This window comes from Cupressus sempervirens, chromosome 11 (assembly GCF_028749045.1).
Source record: "Cupressus sempervirens isolate cs-2001-9-10 chromosome 11, ASM2874904v1, whole genome shotgun sequence".
Classification (NCBI taxonomy): Eukaryota; Viridiplantae; Streptophyta; class Pinopsida; order Cupressales; family Cupressaceae; genus Cupressus; species Cupressus sempervirens.
The window spans coordinates 62,539,001-62,561,657 of NC_143128.1; the positions used below are offsets into that span (position 1 = coordinate 62,539,001).

General features: G+C 36.6%; 1 protein-coding gene across 1 annotated transcript in view; it reads right to left on the reverse strand.

Annotated features, from left to right (window-relative positions):
* Positions 1–16,364, reverse strand: part of LOC149528258 (alpha-mannosidase-like) — a 230,329-nt gene extending 213,965 nt beyond the window's left edge. Inside the window, exons 1-8 of the mRNA XM_089811810.1 lie at positions 15,791–16,364; positions 15,175–15,258; positions 13,127–13,215; positions 12,843–13,017; positions 9,797–9,916; positions 9,422–9,505; positions 9,257–9,328; positions 9,029–9,142 (exon numbers count right to left, since the gene is read on the reverse strand). Of these exons, the coding sequence (XP_089667936.1) occupies positions 9,029–9,142; positions 9,257–9,328; positions 9,422–9,505; positions 9,797–9,916; positions 12,843–13,017; positions 13,127–13,215; positions 15,175–15,258; positions 15,791–15,994 (942 nt within the window). The 5' untranslated portion in view covers positions 15,995–16,364. The remainder of the gene's footprint in view (positions 1–9,028; positions 9,143–9,256; positions 9,329–9,421; positions 9,506–9,796; positions 9,917–12,842; positions 13,018–13,126; positions 13,216–15,174; positions 15,259–15,790) is intronic.
* Positions 16,365–22,657: the final 6,293 nt, after the last annotated feature.

The window sequence follows — 22,657 nt, forward strand, 5'->3', positions numbered from 1 at the left end:
CAAAGCTCATTTGGCACTTAACCCAAAGAAGTGTCAGTTTATGGTGCCACAGGAAAGTTTCTCAGGTACATAGTATGCCAGACAATACTGAAAACAGATCCCGATAAAGTGCAGGTGATAGTAGAGATGGAGGCTTCTACAAATGTGACTGGTGTCAAATCTTTTCTCGGCCACATTGGATACTATCGCCGGTTCATAAAGAACTTCACACAAATTTCATTTCCGTTGGACAGGCTCATGAGGAAGGGGGAACCATACGATTGGGAGAAGGACCAAGGGAACGCCTTCAAGGAACTGAAATCAAGGTTGCTAGGTGCTCCCATTCTGGTATTCCCTAATTGAGATAAAGAATTTCATGTGCACGTGGACACGTCAAACTACACAATCGGGGCTACCTTGGCTCATGAAGGGGTGCACAGACTAGATCACCATATATATTTCACAAGAAGGTTGTTGTCAAATGCTGAGAAGAATTACAACACAACAAAGCGAGAGGCCCTTGGGATGCTCTATTTTGTCCAAAAATCTAGGCACTACTTATTGATGATGTCATTCACTTTTTATGTAGACCATTGTAATGTCCCCACTTTAGCAGTCGACCAAGTGTGTGTGTGTTAGCCTAGTTCTACATGGTCCCGAGGGCTAACAAAGGGTTTAAAGGGATCTTAGAGTGTTTTGGCCTACTCATCTCCAGTTTGGGCCAAAACGGAGTTGATTTACTCAATCTCAAGTATAATTAATATTTTTAGTAAGTCAGCAGGACACAAAGGGAGGCTAGTTATGGTGATTGGATTTGATACTCCTCGGCGAGAGCTTTCCAACGATCTATCACTCATGTTGTTCAAAGTCCGACAATTAGTATATTGTTATGCCTGAAGTATTATTAAAGTAACATTTAATTTAGTTCTAAAATATTAAAGTGCTACTTTAATATTAAATTTGATGGGAATCTGTGCAAATCAAAGGGGGCACCCAAGGGAGACATAAGTGATTATTTTTAAATGTTTTATATGGCACATCTTTTATCCCAAATTACTCATGTGAGTTGAATCGACCCTTGGAGAAAGAATAAAAGAGAACATTAGTGGCTTCATTTGGAGGTTGAATATGAGAAGAAAATGAATGTGTGAGTTGCAGATCTGTTCTTGGCATTAGAAGACATCTATCCTCTCGTGTGACATTCTAGACGTCATTCCCTTGGGGTTTGGCCTTTGGAATTCATTGCTATCAGCTTTGTATCCAGCAAATTGGGTGCATTTCCAGCTACAACCAAGTTCCTATAACAAGTTACTGTAGCTGTCGAGTTACTATAGCAGTGTGTCACTGTAGCAGCCATATCACTGTAGCAGCCGCGTTACTATAGCAGCGCATCACTATAGCAACATGTCACTATAGCAGCGCATCACTGTAGCGGCCGCATTACTGTAGCAAACTACTATAGCAGTTTCATTGCAGCAGCCGAGTTACTGTAGCAATTGTATATTGTTTGCAGCAGCTCAATGCAAGGGTTACACTCTCAACTATTTGATGTAAACAATGTTTATTCCAATTTATTGCTGGAGTATTCAATGAGTCAGCTTTGCACTTGTTATTAATTCTTGGAAATCAATATAAAACATAGTGTGCTAGTTATTCCTGTGATATATGTTATGTTTTTCCAATTCCTATATTTATTTGACATACCAAACACAACACAATATAGACAAACTTTTTAGAGCCATAACGGTAGTAGCACATAACAGGAAATTAAAGACTGCAAGCTAAGTGTTTGATAAAATTACCATATAGCTGTGAATACTTGTAAGCAGAGTTTGGGGGTATCTATTACAACCACCAAGCCCTCATGTACTTGGTCAATAAACCCATTATTTAGGGAAGAGTGAGACGATGGCTTCTCTTGCTTCAAGAGTTCAAATTCAAGATCGTTGTATGGCCAAGACATAGTCATGTGATCACCGACCAACTATCCCATATTAAGTCTAGCGAATCACCTATTGGAATAAATGAGGACTTTCCAAACATGCATCTATTTCATATCAAAATTCTCCCTAAGTGGTATACAAGTATAGGAGAGTATCTGTCTACAGCCCAATTTCCCTAGGACATGCCTCCAGGGGAACGAAGGAAGTTGGTCCTTAGGAGTAAGACTTTCCAACTAATAAATGGCCTGTTATATAAAATGGGTCCAGACCAAGTGCTAAGGCAATGTGTGATGGAGGAGGAAGTACTAAGTGTACTTCAGGAAGCCCATGAAGGACCAACAGGAGGACATATGGATCTCAATACGACAACAAGGAAGGTACTATTAGCAGGCTTATGGTGGCCAACTTTGTACAATGATGTGAGAGAATGGGTCATCGGATGTGATACTTGCTAACAAGTAGGAAAACCTTTTAAGAGGGACTTTATGCCATTCAACCTTTCCCATGCCCAGGAGCTATTTGAAAGATGGGGGTTGGATTTTGTCAGACCTCTAAATGCTAGTCATGCCCAGCGATGTAGGTACATTGTAGTGGCCACTAAGTACTTAACAAAAAGGGTTGAAGCACGCGCACTACCAGATAACTCAGCACTAAGCACTGCAAAATTCATTTATGAACAAATAATAACAAGGTATGGCATCCCCATTTAGTTGATGAGTGACAAAGGTCATTAGTTTGTCAATCATGTCTTTAAAATCCTAACCACTGAATTCAAAATCTTCCATATGTTATTGAGTACATACTATCCTCGGTTGAATAGCCATGCGAAGGCAACTAATAAAATTTTGGTGAGAGTTATTTATAAGTCTTGTGGAGTTGAAGGTGAAGACTACGAAGAGAAATTGCCCTTGGTGTTGTGGGCCTACTGTACTTCCTATAAGGTGACCACGAGGCATATGTCTTTCCATCTGATGTATGGACAAGAGGAAGTGGTACCTACCAAATTCATGGTTCTAAGCATGCAGATAGTCATTAATAACAAACTTGGTGACATGGAGAGTCTAAGGGAAAGACTTTATGCCCTAAACAAGTTGGACGAGAAAAGGGCGATGGCTCAATGGGCGACAGACATGGCACAACAAAGGAAACTCTGACATGACAAACACCTCCAACTAATGAAGTTTACACTGGATCAGTTGGTATTGAAGTTTAATGGGCAAAATGAAATTAAACCTGGCAAATTTAAAGTGAAATGGCTAGGTCCCTATAAGGTTCGAGAACTTGCATCAAATGGGGCCATGAAGCTATGGACACTTGATGGCAAAGAGATTCCTAATGCGGTCAATGGTTCATAGTTAAAAGTCTACCACCAAAGGCAAGGAAGCCAGCATTGCCTAGAAATGCATGGGTAATTTAGTCTTACGATATATGTAAAAAAATTAAAATATTTTAAAATTTGAAATGAAAAAATGAAACTGCAAGTCCACGGGTATGCAAGCTACGGGGAGAAGGTTTCACGGGCATGTATCCCAAGGACATCAAAGGAAAGGGCACATGGAACAAGACATTCCCACCGAGACAAGCCAATCCAGTGGAAAAAAATTAGAGCCCCGCAGAACACACACGGAAACAGAGGTTATGATTTCTGCGGACAAGGCAACCCAACCCTCGGACATTGCTCCCATGGACAGACCATTCATCTTTTACCTACAAACATAAACACCATTCCCATGGAAAAAAACGAAGCCCCATGGATAAAATATTGGTGGACACCAGCAGACGACATCACAGAAGCAAATGCCCACAAAATTCAAGCCCACAACAACCCAAGAAAAGTTCTCGCAGACATTATCTTGCCTCCCGCGGAAACCATAGATAAGGTCACAGAAGTCATTGGAGATGACTGCAAACATCTTCAGATAGGCCGTGGAAGGAGACCCCGCACAAGCACACAAAAGCCTGAGGATACCAAGTTTCACAGAACAGGTTGTTGCACATGGAGAAGGACAAGTCTCTAGCAGAAGAGCTATACAAACCCGCTGACTAGTATTGAGGGTGGCACAAAACATCAAACTAAGTGTGGAACCAAATCCATGGTGAGCTTTCCGGGGAAATAAAGCCCTCGAGGTGAATGAGAAATGAAATATTAAAAGTTTGGAGCTTCTGCTACACACACGAAGTCATAATGGGAAGAAAGCCTCTATAGAGAAGATAAGAGCAACAATCGAAAGGGAAAGTGTAGATGTAAAGGCATTGTATTCAAGCAATGAAAGAAAGAAAGCATTGCACCCACGTGTAACAAGGAGGTTTGGCGTAAACAATCCAGCCCTAACCATTTCTTTTCATAAAAAAGACAAAACAAGAAACACGTACTATGCATTCGGCCGGGAAGAGGAGGTGTTGGAAAGATCAATTGGAAGATGATAGTTCAAGCATGGACAAGAATGCAAGAGTTTTATCCTCAGGCATTCGAGTTGCAAGCCAAATGCAAGAGGAAACCTCTAGCAACAAGAAGAGGAAAGTTTGTCCCAAGATCCAACAAAACCCTCAAAAAGAAGACATTACACACCTCACAGTTCAATTTCAGGGACTTAACAGGCTCAAATGCTAGCGATGGTGGCAAGAAACACCTGATACAAACATAGTAAAGCAGATATTGCAATGGGCACATGTGCATTATACGATTCAGATGTTAGTGTTCTCTATTCGTCTTTTTGAACATACTCTCCGAGGGATGATCAAAGCATACGATGGCCATAGTAGGAGCAGCTCATTTCAATATAAGAAGCATCCTATCACTGTCTCTTTCAAAGCCACAAATTTCACGAGGGTTTTCGGTATCCTAGGGTAGGGAGGACGCCAAGTAGAAATAAAAAATACAAGCTCTCACAGGAACAGAAAGAGCATTTGATCAAGTTGGTTGCTCGAGAACTCACCCCTACCAAGTTTGACTCTATAGTAAAGGGCACGAGGAGCACAGGAATGGGACGCGAGTTTATCAAAGAAGGGTCATGGCGCTATATCCTTAACATGCTGAAGAGTAGACTAACGGGAGCAAGTCGAGCTTTAGACATTGCTCTCTCATAAATAGTTTTTATGAATGCTATAATAAATGGACTAGTTTATGATTGGGCATCCCTGTTGGCAAATATAATGTACGAGTTCATGACGTTGTAGCATCCTACTTTTATATGCCCCACCATGCCATTGGGTTGTTCTTAGAAGCTGCACTCTACCAGATTCCCACTGACGTATTGGAGGTACCATCAAAGGGCAAGCTGACACCAAGGGAGCCTTTGATATTTTACTGACGATATTTGGATATCGGCAAAATGACGGCTGGTTAGAAGAGGATGAGATAGGAGCTAAATACCCATGGCGACACAGACAACGGATGGGAGGATACCACGAAAAGTAGTGAGAATGCTTCATAAGGGGCAGCACTTTGGCAGAGGGGGATGAGGGCGATGAGACGGAGGTAGTGTCGGCACCTCAACCATTTTATTGGCTTTAGCACACTTAGTACCTACCACTACCATGCCTTCTATTTTACCATTTGGCCATATGAGAGCATCAGTTGATTATACCACCATCGGTGACGACTGCGAGAGTTTCCTTAGTTCCCAGAACCAAAGCAATGGAGATGACACAGATAGTTCCTACAGAGATGAGGATGGAAATTCTAGAAGTGGCATCCTCGGTGGGATTCCCTGAGGAGGGAGAGTTAGTACCTCAAGAAGGTGTTACAACCCCAATTGTTCAAGATCAGGCCAACGCAACTGTGGTTGATATAGTTCCAGTGGAAGGACCAACAAATAATCTGAAGGTTGAGGCTATGGACATTCTAGAGATAGAAGGGAGTACATCACCAGAACCCTAGGTCAAGATGGAGGTGATTGGTGCGAAGGACGTGGTAAATATTGATTCCACTTTATTGACTGAGCCAGTACGTATGGCACAGCCAAAGGCAATAGACCTCCAAGTGATGGATTGTGCCAGCATGTTTTTACAGCAGCAGTTCCAACTTACCCCTACAGAAGTAGGACCCTCCATTCGGTCTCCAAGAAGGGAAGATGTCTTAGTAAGACACCAACAATTGCAGCAGCATAGGATGTGGGGATTCCATAGTCTGAGGATGTGCCAAGTGGTGAAGAGGTTGCACCGGATGTGGAAATAGTGGTGACAGGAGGAATGGAGGTAAATATTGAGCAGGCAGAGGAGGACAAGCTACACTACGGTTCGGATACTGAGAAAATGATGACATACATTAAGGCTCTAGAGGATGTGTTGGAGAAGGGTCAAGTAATTGGTCAGAATGCAATGACTAGAACAAAGGAGTTACAGTCGTTGCCAAATTCGTCCCCTGCTGCCTAGATTCGGGTCCGGGTCCGCACAGGTCCGGATTCGCCCCCAGGTTTGCTGCGGGTCCAAGCAGGGTCCTTAGTTTTGATTGTGGATTCGGCCGGGTCCTTGCTGGAGCGAACCTAAACGAACCCACAACGAACCCGGGGCTAAAAACAACTTTAAAGAGTGTGTTTTTTAAATTGTTTTCTTCTGTAACTCTTAAAGGAACTTAATAAAAAACATTTCACTCATTTAATCCCTTATGTCAAGGAGGAGGACGATGATATAGCAGCATATCGGACTAGTGGAACCAGTTTGGGTTCCAATGATGAAGCTCCAGATATAGTTGCAGTTGGGGATGAAGCCATTGATCTCTCATTTTATGATGATCCAATTGACCCTTGAAGGGCATTTGATACTATAATTATTGATAAACTACTAAACACTTGTCATCTATCATCATGTTTCAAACTTTATTATTTGATGAACTAGTCTTTGTTTTGCAATTTAGTAATTCAATGTATTATTTGATGAACTAGTCTATGTTTTGCAATTTAGTAATTCAATGTATAATTTTCTTTACAATCATGACGATAGATTAATGAGCGAGTATTTAATGTTTTTAAATTCAAGTAAAATCATGTTTTGAAGGGACCCAAAACCCTTTGGCATTTGGCATTGATCAATGATCAAGCAACAATTGTTCATATTGTGAAATGATTTTGTTTTGCAACTATGCAAGTTTCTCTTCTGTGTGTGTGTCTATATATATATACACTCACGAACCCAAATGGGGAAAAAACAAATTGCCCGAACCCACGAACCGAACCCGAATCAGCAACTTAGGTTACAGCTTGTCCTAGCCTACATCCAAATGAGATGCTCTGAGCACTTCCAATCTTGTTTTGAGGCACAAGGGTGGCCAGCAATTGAGACATCAGAAATGATGGCACACTGGGCCACAAAACCAGTGTTGGGATCGAGCAGCAGCAATATGGAGAGTCTTTCTTGCGAGGTAGTAAAGGCATATAAAGGCTCCTACTATGCTCAGTGACGTGCGGAAGACAATAGTGTTGCGGCTGAAAGGTCTAGAGAGCTAGAGGAAAAGTCTCGAGAGGAATTAGCCAATCAGTTGGCTAAGCAGCAGGTGGATTGGGCAACAGAGCAAGCAGTGCTCTTACAGAATAAGAAAAGGGCTGAAAAGGAGTTAGAGGAGGCCAGAGCCGAAATAATGGCGAGTAGAGCAGCCTATGTACAGAAGGAAGCACATGCTATGGAGGCGACACTTTTGCTGAAAAAAACTATGGAGATCAATTCTAGGACACAAAAAGATTCGCGCATTCACACAGACCAAGTATATGAGCTGCAGAGGATACTAGACACTTCAGGGATGCACCCTCCTCCCTCTTAGTTTATGTTTTTGTTGTACTTAGTAGTTGTCTCCAATTTTGTAAGTTGTTAGGAGACGACCTTTTCTCTTGGGCGGATGAAGTCAGGAAAATGGGTAGTAAGACAATTGGTCTATGCAAGAGAGTTACACGGGTGCGACGGTTCGCCTCACACCCCCTCGGACATTATATGTATGCATTCTTCCATTTGATCAGGATATGGTGGTACCGAACACATTTGTATATGGTAGCAAATCAATGAATATAATACTATTGTGATCTCTTTACATTTTGTGTTAAAGACCTCATTTCCAGTATGCAATTAATCTTTGTTACCCCACGAGGGTAAACAAGCACTTGCGTGTAAAACCCATGCATAGGTAGCAACATTCAAACTAGAGAATATAGAAAATAAGATACATATTCAAGACATCCAGAACTATAATGATGTGCAGTTTATCCAATCCTAACTATGCACAATAAAAAGCTATATAGAGTGCAGCCTAACACTTAAACCATTCTTTATACCAACCTTCAAAAACATCTTCAGATTTCAAGCAGAGGGAAGGAATATAGAGTAAAACACTGACCATTGTGACATCCTTAGCGAGAAGAGATATATCATTTTTAATAAACTAACAATTAAGAGATTATGGATAAAGTACCTTAATTGTCACGCTATTATTTGTCTTACATTTAATCTTGTAATGTTTATCTTCAGATTTCAAGCAGAGGGAGGGATTATAGAGTATAACACTGACTGACCATTTTGACATCCTTAGCTAGAAGAGATATATATCCCTTTTGTGCCATTTCTAATAAATTGATAACTAAGAGATTTTGGATAAAGTATCTCAATTGTCACACTGTTATTTGTCTTATCATTAATCTTGTAATGTTTATTAGCGTCATGTCTAACACCTGACATCTATCCTCAGGCAAGTTTGTGGAAATGCACATATTAAAAGTGTGTATTAAGAAATAAATACGTGATATGCCTACACCTGGAAACTCCGTTGTATTTGCATTTCCTTCCTTTAAGAAGTACTCCATTCAAAATTTACTTATTATTTTATTATTCAATTGTTAGTTTTACATGTGTAAGCAATTGAAAGTGCAAAATATTCAACAAATGGATTATTAGTATAAGAATTGAATTTCTTCTAAACTGCACTAGAAAAACAAGAATGCAATGAAAAAGAAATTGAATTTGGCAAATTGATAAAATGGTGGTTACATTTTACAAAGTTTGCAAATCTTCTCAAGCATGAAACTAGATTAAAGATACAGAATTGAATCTCTTTTAAAAGCACTAAAAAACAAAAATGTCATGAAAAATAAAGATTGAATTTGGCATCTGAAAAAGGTACTAACCTTGTTCACATAATGAATTAGTTTATCCATCTGTTTGAACCATGTACCTGCACTTTCATAAGCAAAGTCTTCCCCCATAGTCCATATTATATGATTTGTGCGATACTGTTTGGCCTGTGCATTCATGCCCCAAATAACAGTCACCACAGAATCTAGTTATTTTCTTGTAACTGCTACAAGAATGGATGTTACACAAGTAACCTATTAATCATATGCATTTCCAATCACCTGGTCCTGAGCATTCTTAACAAAGCTATTCACTCTCTCCTCAAGATTATAGTCATACAGAAAAGGATCATCCTGTGTAAGCAAGAGGCTTTGGTATTAGATATTTCAAACCTATGCGCTAATACAAAAACAATCAATCATAACAATTTGTAAGTAGCTAGTCACCTGAACCACAGTTTCTGTCGTTGCAATACCCAAGTCAAAGCTTTCTGGAGGAACATAAAGGTTAGGAAGTATTCCAGTAAATACCTGCAACCAGACAATCTTGTAATCATTCACATGCTTTAAAAATGTTGCAATGTGATCTGGACACAAAAACAAACATACAAATTTATATTATTTCATTTCCAAAAAATGTACTTTCTAAAGAAAAACTGATAATATTTTGTACCAAGAGAGATTCATCAGTCAAAAGTTTATTAAGATAAACCTATCCTCCCTTGGATAATTAGTATTACTAAAGGACTCTTGAGAATTCAAGATAAATAAAACACTGCTTTGAGAATCTTAAGATCCATAGAAACACTGATTCGATTCCACCTGTGCATATGATCCTAGGGTCTTAGAACCACGCCAGACTGTTTCCATGGTCCGATGATTTCTTCGATTTGCAATGTCTTGGTAATCAGCCCTTCCAAAAAACAAGGAAGAGAATCCAACCTGTAAATTAACTTCTGTGAGATTTCCTACCAACAGATTCCACTTGTAAAATCCTATATAAATCTGAAGCTCCAAATAAACAATATTGAACATTAAAAAATTCTCAGTAACTGATCAGAGAAACTCCTATAAGTGCCAGATTTAGCAAGCTGAAATGCTGGAGATTTAGAAATGTAATTAGATTTTAGGTTTAATTCATCGAATTGAAATTTAAACATTAAAACCTACTTACTAGTTACTAACAGGATACGGATGTTCAAATGCCTGCTGGAAACTACAGAAAGGGACCAATTTTTTGGGTACAACAGTTGACCTGTTAATATTGAAAGAGACAAATTCCATGGCATAAGGGAGGGTTTGCATCAAATTACAACAAAAGGTTCTGAAATCTTAGTTAAACCAGCATGATTGTTGACCAAACTATCTTGATTGTTCAATAGATACACCAGTGACTTCTTTGTAGAGCATTGCCTATTGAGGCTCAATTAGGTTGTCATAGATTATGGTTCTGAAGTTTACTACAAGGGTCTCTCATAGTGCAAGTATACTCAAAAGCTATTCATATTGTTAATGCTTAAAGGCAAGGAGTTTGGGGCAGCGTGAGTGACAATCATAATATCATTATGCTTTATTGTTACAGTCCATGGTTAGCATTTTTCTCGCAAAAATCCACACTTTTTCCCCCAGTAGTGCAGACAGTATGGCCTAATAAAAAGAAGCCACATATTGCTAAGGAATCCCATTCACAAGGAACAAACCACAAAAGTATTGTAAAGGCAGCTGCAACAATGAAATTAAAGAATATAATGTATGGAGGGAGTCAATGGAAAGAACCGAAGATTCTAGGAATTGTATCATACCATTTTGAAGGTCTTCCTCATCAAAAACATAATTGATAATACATTTTCTGTTTAAGAAATTTTAGTTAGCTGCAACCATCTGTCAATTTTCTGTTATAATTTATAAGGTGTTTGACTTGACCTAAAGTGGTCAAGCTGGATTAGAACCATCTTAAGTGTTAACATCAAAATCTACAAGAAATGGGCAAGGTATATAGACAGAACCTACAAGATAAAATTATGGATAGAAAGATATTTTATTTTGTTATTGCCCTAAGGTAACTGTGGTAGAATCCAATATGTGGAATTGATGGCTTATGAGGGACAGAACATCAAAAAATGATGCAGCTAGACTGAAATCACTTGCAACCATACAGAATCTAGGAGGCATGTTTGTAAACATTAAACTTCATGGATGATGATAAATCAACATTAAATGGAGATATAATTTGGGGTAATATCTTCAGACTTCAGACACTTTGGTGCAGCCTAGACATCGAGAACAGCCAGTCTCTATATCTGTTTCACTAGGCATTAACCTCAATGAGCATGTGTACTTGTACACATGCAACAGCTCCAATTGTCGCCTTACTTTTTTTCGTGGTACACAAAGCTTTTCCTCCCCTTACAAAGATTAACAACTAAAGAGAATCCAATTGTTGTTTTCACACCTGACTCTTGTTGGATAATAGTGAAAGAATGGATTGCCATGAACAAATTGATGAATCAGATGCATAAAAACTATGACATGCAACCATTAATATACTAGATTTTTGCCTCTGTATTCTCAATGAACAATTTCAGCACTCCTGATTATCCAAATAGTGCAGCTATATTAGCTTGAACTCTACATATAATGCGAGCTATCTCCATGGTTATTCAAGGATGTGGTATCAATAGAATAGAAAGCTCCTCCCAATGAACTATTTGTTTCTATAGATTTGATGTACAGGACTTATTTACCTCCACTTAAATGGACGTCAGTGAGGTCCACTAAAAACAATCCACATGACTTCCCTCATTCATGTTATTCCATAGATACAGTTCTCTTTGAATCAGTTTTCAAAAGGTGTAGAGCATGTTTATTTTCATTACATATTAAGTTTACATATTAAGGATGACAAACAAGCTTGTCAAGTGCTATGCAAAAATATTGATCAGTTCCTTATTGGAGAGATTGGAAGTAGAGCAATGGAAAGTTCTATATCCATGAGATAAAGGATTTATATGACAAGCATCAGAGAGTGAGGGATTCTGCAGCATGATGAAAAGACGTTCTCAATCTATACCAGAGACATTTAACAAGAACAAAGCATTGGGGAAGGTAATGCTTCATATAGGTTTGGCAATAAAAGCAGTTAAAGGGGCAATAAAAGCAGTTAAAGGTTCCTCTTATATTCTTTATAGGAAGGGGAATTGAGCTGGTCGTCTTTTTTTGGATGAAGTTGTCAATGTATCAGTACTTGAAGCTCCAATATTATCATGATATTCTTTGAAAGAAAAGTTGAGCAATATTAAAACTGTGAGGTAATGGAAGTATAAATAAATGTATGTCGATATTGAACACACATGCAAGTTATTTCATCTGCAGAGTTATAAATCATCCACTAATTATAGGATAAAATCATCTATTTGGATTTAATTTGACTCATATACTCCTGTACATCCAGTCTTAACTAGTCCCAAGAGGCAGAAAAATATATCCCGCTGCATTATCACTCAGAATGACTCTCAGATAAATACTAAATAGGATTTGTAAGGTAAAAAAAAACTTAAACCAGAAAACCTCAGATGCATGCCGTCCTCTTCACATACCCATGAGAAGCACATTGCAGAAAATGGGAAACAAATGTTCTACAACTGCTCTCTAGAAATAATTCATTAGAATAGCCTCAGAACAAATCTTACTACAATGAGATTGCCAAGACATGTTAAACATTAGCTTTTATAATATGTGATCCTTAAATACAAATTCCAAGAAGAATGAAAGAATAGTCTGTGATATTGATATATTAATATCCATACTCTAATTAGCAGAGTAGAGGAAGCAAAAGGACTACTAGAAACATAAAGGAGCATTAGCATACCTCAGCACATAGAAGATAGGCTTGAACAGCAGAGTGTCCAAAGGGATCAATCTGCCACCCAGTGACAGGCATTACTCCAAACTCTTTCATAAGAAATCTGTGCCCTAAAGATGTTTGATCTATCATGTCCACATATGATACAGTTGCCTCATCATGCATAACCCAACCTCCATTTCTAGTCACAAGAGAATTACACAATGTCAGCAGATCAACCATTGCAGAACTTAGCTTTCCAACATAAAAACATTTGTCTTGTATAAAAACTCCAAAGCTAATCAAATTACATGAACTCAAGCTGTCCAGAAGCCACAAGCTTCCGAACAATTTCTCTTTTCTTTTTATTCTGCTCCCTCCACCATCTTGAAAAAAAACCCTGAAAACAAATGGTGTAACCGTTCAGAATTATTACATCTCAAGAAAACCACAATCCAAAACATTGAACAACACTGAATGACCAAATCTCTTCCAATAAGCATACAACCATGAACAACATATACTGACACAATTCCGTTGCGATGAATATTTGCATGAAAAGGGAAAAGGGTATCCAATTCCATACTCATAAACATTTAACCCAAAACAACAGAAATGACCTAATTGCCTTCCAGTAAGCATAGTACCACCTCCAATACCGAAAAATGTCCCGACTCTATTTCACTGAGCATGCAGTCTTAAACAATAGAAGCTAATATCCAACTCCATGCAGATAGACAAAGCCCAAGAAATTAAAAAAATGATTCAATTTTTCTCATATAACCATTTACATGAAGCAGGAAATGATTGAATTCCACATCGACAAATCCACAATTCCAAATAAGTGAATTAATACACGTTGAGGAGGAACAGGAAATGATTCAATTCCAATGAGCATGTAACATGAACTAACAAAGCCAATACTATTTCATACCAATAAAAACACGAACCAAAATGATAGAAAATGGCTGATTCTCTTCATCACACTGTTGTTTATAATTATATTTTGATCAGATTAGCTAAAGAGTGTTCACCTTGGATTCACCGCATACCCTCACCCACTCCTCCTCCCTCTCCCCATTACCCTTTTATACAGCGGATGTTTTTTTGTTATTTCCCCACACTTCATTATTTAAACATTAGTACTTTACTATTGTGACTAGCTGTATTTTCAAGTCTCAGCAGTCTGCTCTGATTATTCCTGAGCACCCATTACTTTATTCATTCACTTTTGCTCCGTCAAATTAGTATGAAGCGTCAATTTAAACATTGGAATAAATGGTAACCAAAGATGACCTATTTCCACACAAATAAACACAAAACCGAAAAAATTTATAGAGTGATCCAACTGCCTTCAAATAAGAATTGAACATCGAACAACGGGAGAAAAATCCAATTGGCATATCCCAAAACATTAGTAAATAAGCCATTTGCCTTCAACAGAAAGTAGCCAATTTCATTCCATCATCGCCTATTTCATTCCATTATCGCCTCAACATTTTGACAAATCACACAAATCCAAGCTAAAAATGTACAATCCACAACAATTGAAAACAATTCAATTCCCTTACAATATGAATACAACCTCACAGGAAAGAAAAAGAACCATTTTCATTTTACTGAATGTATAACATAAAACAACAGAAGCTGATCAAATTTATCAAAAAAACACAACCCAAAATATTAAAATGACCTCCACAGAAAATCAAACATCAAAAACTAATTCAATTCTATATGGAAAATGTGTTAAACCCACAACTTGATAAGATGAATTTATTAATTCTAACGAAAACACAAAAGGAACCAAAGGGACTGCCAAGACAACACCGAATAACAGAAAAATATCACAATTCTACTCCATTGTACTTTAAAACATATAACAACCGAACCTTATCCAATTATAGACCCACAACGAATAACGATAGAACGTAACCTAAGATCTCCTGATTAAAAATATATCATCGCATAGCAGAAAATAGCTCAATTCCTAATTAAAGAAAACAAAACCAACACAATAAAAAATGACTCAATACCATTCACGAAAGTACAGAATATCAAAAAACAGAAAATGACCCTGTTCCATTTCATTGAACATATAACATGAACCAACAGAAGCTGACCTTGCGCAGCACTAACAAACTCTCAATAATGGAAAATATTTGATTCCCTTCCAATAAGAATCCGAGATCTCACAAAAGAAAGTGACCCAATTCGATCCAATTAGACACACACGCAGCAATAACTAAGAAACAAGCTAGCTCAATTTTAGACAAATGGCAAAGATAAAGTGACACCGTTCCATTTCAATAAACATAAAAAACTGAATGCGATATGTATAACCCACGTGCATTAATCTTACCGTCTCTACATAGATGAATTTCTTGTTTGGGTCTTCCTGCAGGGCAGTAACAATAGAATCCAAGATGTACTGAACTGCAGCCACCTGAAGACAGCAAAAAAATTTAGAAAAGGTTTCAATACTTAAGCCGTTCTCGCCCTGGGTAACTTCAAACAATCGGAATTTTCTTCATCGTTTCATTTTTCAATGACTCTGAGCCCAAATGTACGAAGCTCGGGAGGCATTCTCATCTTGCCTAACTTGTGGCTAGTAAATTAAATCTCTTCATAATTCAGTGGCAGTAAGCACAATAACACAGAATATTTGCAATCCTATCAAGAGCCAAGAAATCATAAACCAGATATGATTGAGCCAGATGTGCGTGAAGAGTGAACTAGACTTGAAGAAAAGTAAAGAGTACTAACAACGGAGTTCTATCTAGATCATGTATGAAATATTTTCCTCATTGAGAGATGTCAGATCAAAACAATGAAAAAAAAAAAAAGACTTAGGAAATGTCTTTTAATCATGGCAAATCAACATTGATAGGTCCTAACACCATTTTTTGCATAAAAAACCTTGAAAATTCATCATATATGATTTTCTTCCCGAGTGAATCTTCCCATACTACACAGACCTGGATTGAACTGTTGGACCCAAGGAAGTACTGATCAACAGTCTTAAGCCAACCGAGGTCATTGTGGGTGTGAGGGACTAAATGTACATTGAGCTTCCCTTCCACAGGCCCTGCAGTGTTATTATAATCTATGGGATATGCCAAACATTGGCTGAGGCATATACAGGCCACTAAACAGTGAATGAGTGATCCCACCATTTTCATACTACTGGATATAACTTCAAATATGCTGAAACAGTTTCTACAGTTTAGACTTTAAATGAAGGCGTTTTGGGGGATAACTGATTTCACCGCTGTGGGCTCTCAACTGTTCTCATCTGTCATGAGATGTCCACATGGATAATTATAAAATTATTCGAACATATCATAAAGAGACGCAAACTTAGAAAGAAAATTCAAATGGTTCGGAGGATGTCTAGCAAAAAGCATAGCCTCTGAAATCTCGTGGCGAATGTGTCGAATTAAAAAATGAAGTCACGTGGAGAATTTGAGATGAGATGACCCCATTCCATTGTCAATTTGCAATTATTATTTGGGAGTATGAAGGTATGAATGATAATTTTAACGAGGACACGATCTGGACCACGGTTACTCAGTAATCAGATAAGCATGAAAAGCTGAAAACAGAAAAGTTGAAAGTACTAAACCTTTTTAAACTTCAGCAATTTGGATCTTCTTTTCTATATTTTAATTTTTTAATGAGGCCATTTTCATTTATTAAAACTAGGTAGATGCTCCGAATCAATATCATTTTAAAAGATATTAGCTCCTGCAATTTAGATCTTTTTACCTGTATTTTAATTTTTGATGAGGTCATTTTCATTTATTTAAAAAAAACTAGGTAGACAATCAATATCATTTTATAAGATATCATAAGCATCTAGAATATTAGTTTCAGGAATATTTATGCATTCATGTCAATGCAAATATGACATTAACACTAATCAATAAAATCAAAGAATTTAAAAGATTATATGAGATTTCTAATGTTTATACCTTTTTCTAATTTTTCATTATTTTATAAATCACATTTTTCATCCATTCTATTGGTTAATACTATTTTTGGTGAGGAAGAAAATTAATTTTTTTTAACAAAAAATACAAATATTTTCTAACAACTTTATTTTGTATTAATGAATGTATTAATTACAACCTTATCTTTTCTACATTTGTGACAAGTTGATAAGATTTTATTTTTTCAATCATTTTGTTTTCCACCTCACACAACATGTCTAATCAATATTAATTATCACAATCTATTAAATATTTTTAACTTTTAATTTTTAATATATTTATTATTAGTTTTGCATTGATGTTTATTTTTGACTATTTGATATAACTTGTCCTAAAACTTCATGTAATGCATAAGTTCAAATTATACTTCTATATATATATATAACTAATAAATGTGTCTTTTTTAATATAATTTCAATATGTTATATCTTTGTATTCAAATTTCTAATTCTTTTTTTTTTTTTTTAATTTTAGTAAAAGTAGGTAAATTATTACTATTATTTTACTTTTATTAAAATAAATTAAACAATATTATTTTTTTAATTATATTTTATAATAGTGTTTGCAATATGTATAATTGATAAGTGTTACAATTTATAAATCATATCATTTATTATTATTAATATTTTTTATTTAAACAATTTATCATTTAGTTTAAATACATTTAAAACGTAAATATATATTTTAATATTAAATTAATAATTATATTTTATATCAAAAAACATACTAAAAAAAAATCACAAAAAAGAAATAATTCAATTCTAAAAGATATATAAATTATTATTATGTTTTTATAAACTATGTATTAAAATTAAATAGTTATATTTTATTTCTTATTTATTACATAATATTTGTTCATCAACATCAAATTTATATATATTACATCTATTTATTATTTACAAATGTACATATTAGATATTATTTCATAATTAAAAATTACTTAATTTTATGAAAAGTTTGGAAATACAAAACATTAAATAGTAAACCTTCTCTAATTGTGTAAAATTAAACAATTAGTTTTATTTATAAAATATTTTTATATTTCAATACATTTCATTTTTTCTTATAGAAATGTGAGTTTTAATATAAAAATTAAAATTCTTAGTTTCATTAATTAAAATATAATATATTTTAATTTTTTATTATAACCCATGATTTTATTTTGACTATTTGTTTTATTAAGAAAAATAATTATATTTAGTTCTCTCTCTCTCTCACTCACACACACACACAACTTATGTTGTTATCACTCTATCTTACTATTTTATTTCTCTTCCTCTTCCTCCTCTATATTATCTATCCTTTTTTTTCTTCTACATATATGTTTATGTTGTTATTGTTGTATATTGGTATTTATCTCTATCTAAATCTCTATCCTAGTTTTTGTCTAGTGCTAATGATTAAAAATAGTGTGAGTTCCATTTGATAATCAAGATAAGAATAATAAATAGTTGGGGGAGTTATTCCAACTACGTATGGTTCTCTAGTAGCATGCATGGTATGCTTAAACATATCATGTGATACTCCAAATGCTTTATCACTTCTTCAAGTTCTATAATTCAAATATTGGTATGGACATCTTTCCTCATTGCACATAATTTAAGTTGTCAATGTAGAAGGTGCAAATTTGTCTAAAACATATGTATTGATCGTAGTATGATATTAAGTACCTAGTGCTATATTGGGGACTTTGGCCTCTTAGTCTTGGGCTTAAATGCCCAAAGATATAATAATATAGCACGAGAACTTAACAACAAAATATGAGCTATCCTATCAAATCACAAGCGCATTTCTAGGATGAGAATTTAACAACAAAATATGAGCAATCCTATCAGATCACAAGTGCATTTCTAGGCAAAAATTAATACATTTGCAATGTTGATTTAGATTCTCACTCATCTACACCTCTACAACCATTATGCGTTAGGTAGGAACTATACGCATTGCGTCTCTTGTTAAGTTATAAAACTATTTTTATAGTAATGTAAAATTTTAAAAAAGTATGTGGAAGAAAATTTTGAGACTATCATGTGGACTGATAACATGGATTGAAAAAATGCTCACTACATTGAAGTGTCAACTCAATCCGAGAGCATAGTGATAAGGCTTACCCAAAGGTGAGCAAAGCTAGTAATGATGCTCACTTTTGTGCTAGCAAAGACACGAGTAAAGCTACTACTATTATGGTTACAAAACTCTGACCTAATGTTTCTATATGACTTTGTGGTTTCATTTTCCATACCATAATTTTCCCTCATGACCTTTACAATGTTCTCATTATAAAATAAATCATTTTTATCAAACTATTGTAATGGATCAATTGATTTAATGTATCTCGAATCCATTTTTATTTTGTTTCCGTAGTTTGTGTCACTATTGGCTATCTTTGTAAACCCCCAAAAAGTTTTCTCTGATGGGTATTTAAGCACGGCTTATAGGTAATCATTAGGTAGGCAATTTGGATTATTTCTTGTACTATGAACTCTTGTTGGGATTCTCTATTATTTTCCATTTTAGAAGTGGAAGACCTTCCCCACTTGGTTATTTTCAGTTATGGTGGGATTCAACCCTCACCCTATTCTGTCGCTTGTAATACTTCGCTTGGATCTAGCAAATCGGAGCACCATCTTTTTGGCAAATCTTATTGAAATGTTATGTGTTATAATCTCCATTGTTGATTCTATCTTATGAATTTGGCTTTTTTATTATTATATGTCTAAGCACTTCCTCTCTACCCGTACCCCATCCACTTCTTCTGACACTTAGTTCATCTCCTGTGTGACTACATTGCCCTCTATATGGCCCACGCCCTAGCTCCTCCATTTCACCACCATACGGCCATTTGGCCTTCATCTTCTGCCACCATATGGCCAACATTGGACATCATACTACTGCTTGATACCACAATATATGGTCAACAGTACATAGTTATATGGCCCTTTAGTCCTCACACCATACGGACTCCTTGGACACCATACGGCCAACTTGGTCACTGTACGACCAAAGTGTTCACCTCACAACCTACTCCCACCCTCACCGTATGGAAAACTAGAATCCTTACACTGTACTATACAGACTCCATGTGTGCATGTACCGTGGTCAAAACACCTAATTGTATTGCCCTCTAGAACTCCATATTGGCTCCATCTAACTAACATTGTGAAGGGAAAGGGATTGTTCAAAAGTAGTTGCAGGTATGGAACATTATAGTGGTATCAGAGCACTTCAATCCTGTCAGCCTATGAACAATGAATTAGAGTTTATAGCGGGAAGAGACAAAGAATCCATTATGTTGATAGAATGGATGTCGAACTGGAACCAATGGCTGTCGAACTTGTGGCACTACTGAGAGAACTTGCAAAGAATCAGGCACAGATCACCGAAACTCAGTGACTCATGGAAGAGACTCTCAAGAAGTTGGCAAATAATAAAATATCTAGAGAACAAAATGGTCATAGCGCGGACTCGGTGTTGGGTAAAACAAACCCTCATCCAACACACTCTCGACCTTCCATGTCGTCTTTTCAGGCACCACACAGAGGGAAACAACCAACCTTTGAAGAGATGCAAGAACAACTAAGAGAAGACTAGAAGAATGTGAATTTTGAGGAGGATATATCCTACAAAGATTATGTGGATCTGAAAATGAGATATTCGAGAGGTGAGAATCAATGATACTTTAACGATGATCTCAGAAGAAAGTTGAGTAAAGTAAACCTGTCTCCATTTGATAGATCCAGATCCATATCTACGGAAGCGTGGGTAATGAAGGTTGATACTTACTTCCAGCTAAATCCTATGCTAGAAGAAGAAGTAATCAAATTTGTGGCGCTGCACTCGGAGGGAGTTGCGCATGAATGGTGGCATCATAGCACCATCACACTAGGGCATGATCAAATAACTACTTACGCAGAATTCATTGAGAGATTGATAGAAAGATTTGATGGTAAAGATCCAGAACTCAATTTCAAAGATTTAGCACAGCTGAGACAAACCAGATCAGTACATTGCGAAATTTCAAAAACTCTCTATTTTGGTCACAGACATTTATAAAAGAAGATGGATGGTGCTCTTCACGGACGGACTGACAGAACCACTGAAAGGTTGGGTAAAAGGGTTCAATCCTACCACCCTGTCGGAGGCTATTAAGAAGGTATGAAGCATGGCATCATCGTCAAATTCATCCTCTTGAAGTTACTCACACCACAAACCGCTAATGTTTTTGAGGGACAAATATAATAAACCTTCGCCCAAGAAGCCGTCATTAGACGAAGCTACCAGACAAGCACTCTGAAGGAAGAAATTATGTTTCAACTACAAGGGACTGTGGGAACCTAGCCACAGATGCCTCAAAAAAGGAAAGATACACTACATTGATGTATTGTCCGATGATGACGATGGACAGGAGGAAACGCTCATTGAAGACAACCAACATCACGACGACACTGATATGGTTAGTTTGAACCATACAAAAAGAATTACAGCTTTCGTATAGTGCGGAGGAACTATTGCCCTAGCTAGTAGCTCGAGGTGCATAGTTTTTCATGTACAGGGTACCCTTCAAGGACAAAGGATTATGGTGATGTCGGATAGCAGAGCCACTCTAAATTTAATAAACTCGTCTCTGGTGAAGCAAAGAGGTCTACCTATGGAGACACACACAAGATTTTAGGTCAAAGTTGCTAGAGAAACTCTTCTGCCCTACACACACCTTGTTCCTCAAATAAAAGTATCACAATGGCAAATCACATGGTGATTGAGGATTTCTTTATAGTGGACCTTGATGACATGGAGGTTATTCCAGGCATAGAGTGGATGGAGACACTTGATGAATACACTCAGAGTTTCAAATAGATGGATTTCACTTTCATTGTCAATGGAAAGAAAGTTGTTCTCTATAGAATGGAAAATGAGGATCTAAAGGAAGTTTCTATACATCAGATGGAGGCAATTTTTTGGCGTGATGACATTGCTTGGGCCACACATTATTTTGTTTCAATAGAACTTATAAAGGGGCAATGAACACCTCTCAAGGATGACAATCCCTAGGAGATTTTGAGCAACCATGATAAAGTTTTCATAGACATTCCTGCCTACATACCATCGCATCGAGGGTTTGAACATACAATCAAATCAGAAGTAGGAGCCAACCCATTCATAACTACACTGTACCACCATCCCAAGAAGTTCAAAGATGAGATTGAAAAGATGATTCGGGAACTGCTAGAGGAAGGATGGATCTGTCCTAGTTCTAGCCTTTTACGTCATCTGTGGTATTAGTGAAAAAGAAAGATGGGATGATGTGCATGTGTGTAGACTACCATGCATTGAACAAATAAACAAAAAAGAATAGATATCCCATTCCAAGGATAGATGAGTTGTTGGATGAATTGCATGGTGCAGTCTATTTTTAAGAAAATAAATCTTCGTTCTAGATACCATCAGATCCGCATCAGGGAGGAACACATAGAAAAGATGGCCTTCCATTGCCACTATGGACATTATGATTTTCTACTCATGCTGTTTGAATTGAAAAATGCACCTACTACATTCCAATTATGCATGAATCACATTTTCAACAAACAATTGTGTAAGTACTTATTGGTATTTTTTGATGATCTTTTTATTTATAGCAAGACATGGGAGGAGCACCTAAAGCATCTAGATGAAGTCCTAAGGATCATGGAAGAGCATTCTTTGTTAGCCAAGCAATCGAAATGTGAATTCGATATGATAGAAATATTGTACCTAGGGCATGTTGTTAGTAAATATAGAGTTCAAGTTCATCAAGAGAAGATTCAAGCTATCCTTGATTGGCCTTTCCCAAAATCACTCACAGATCTGCAAGGATTT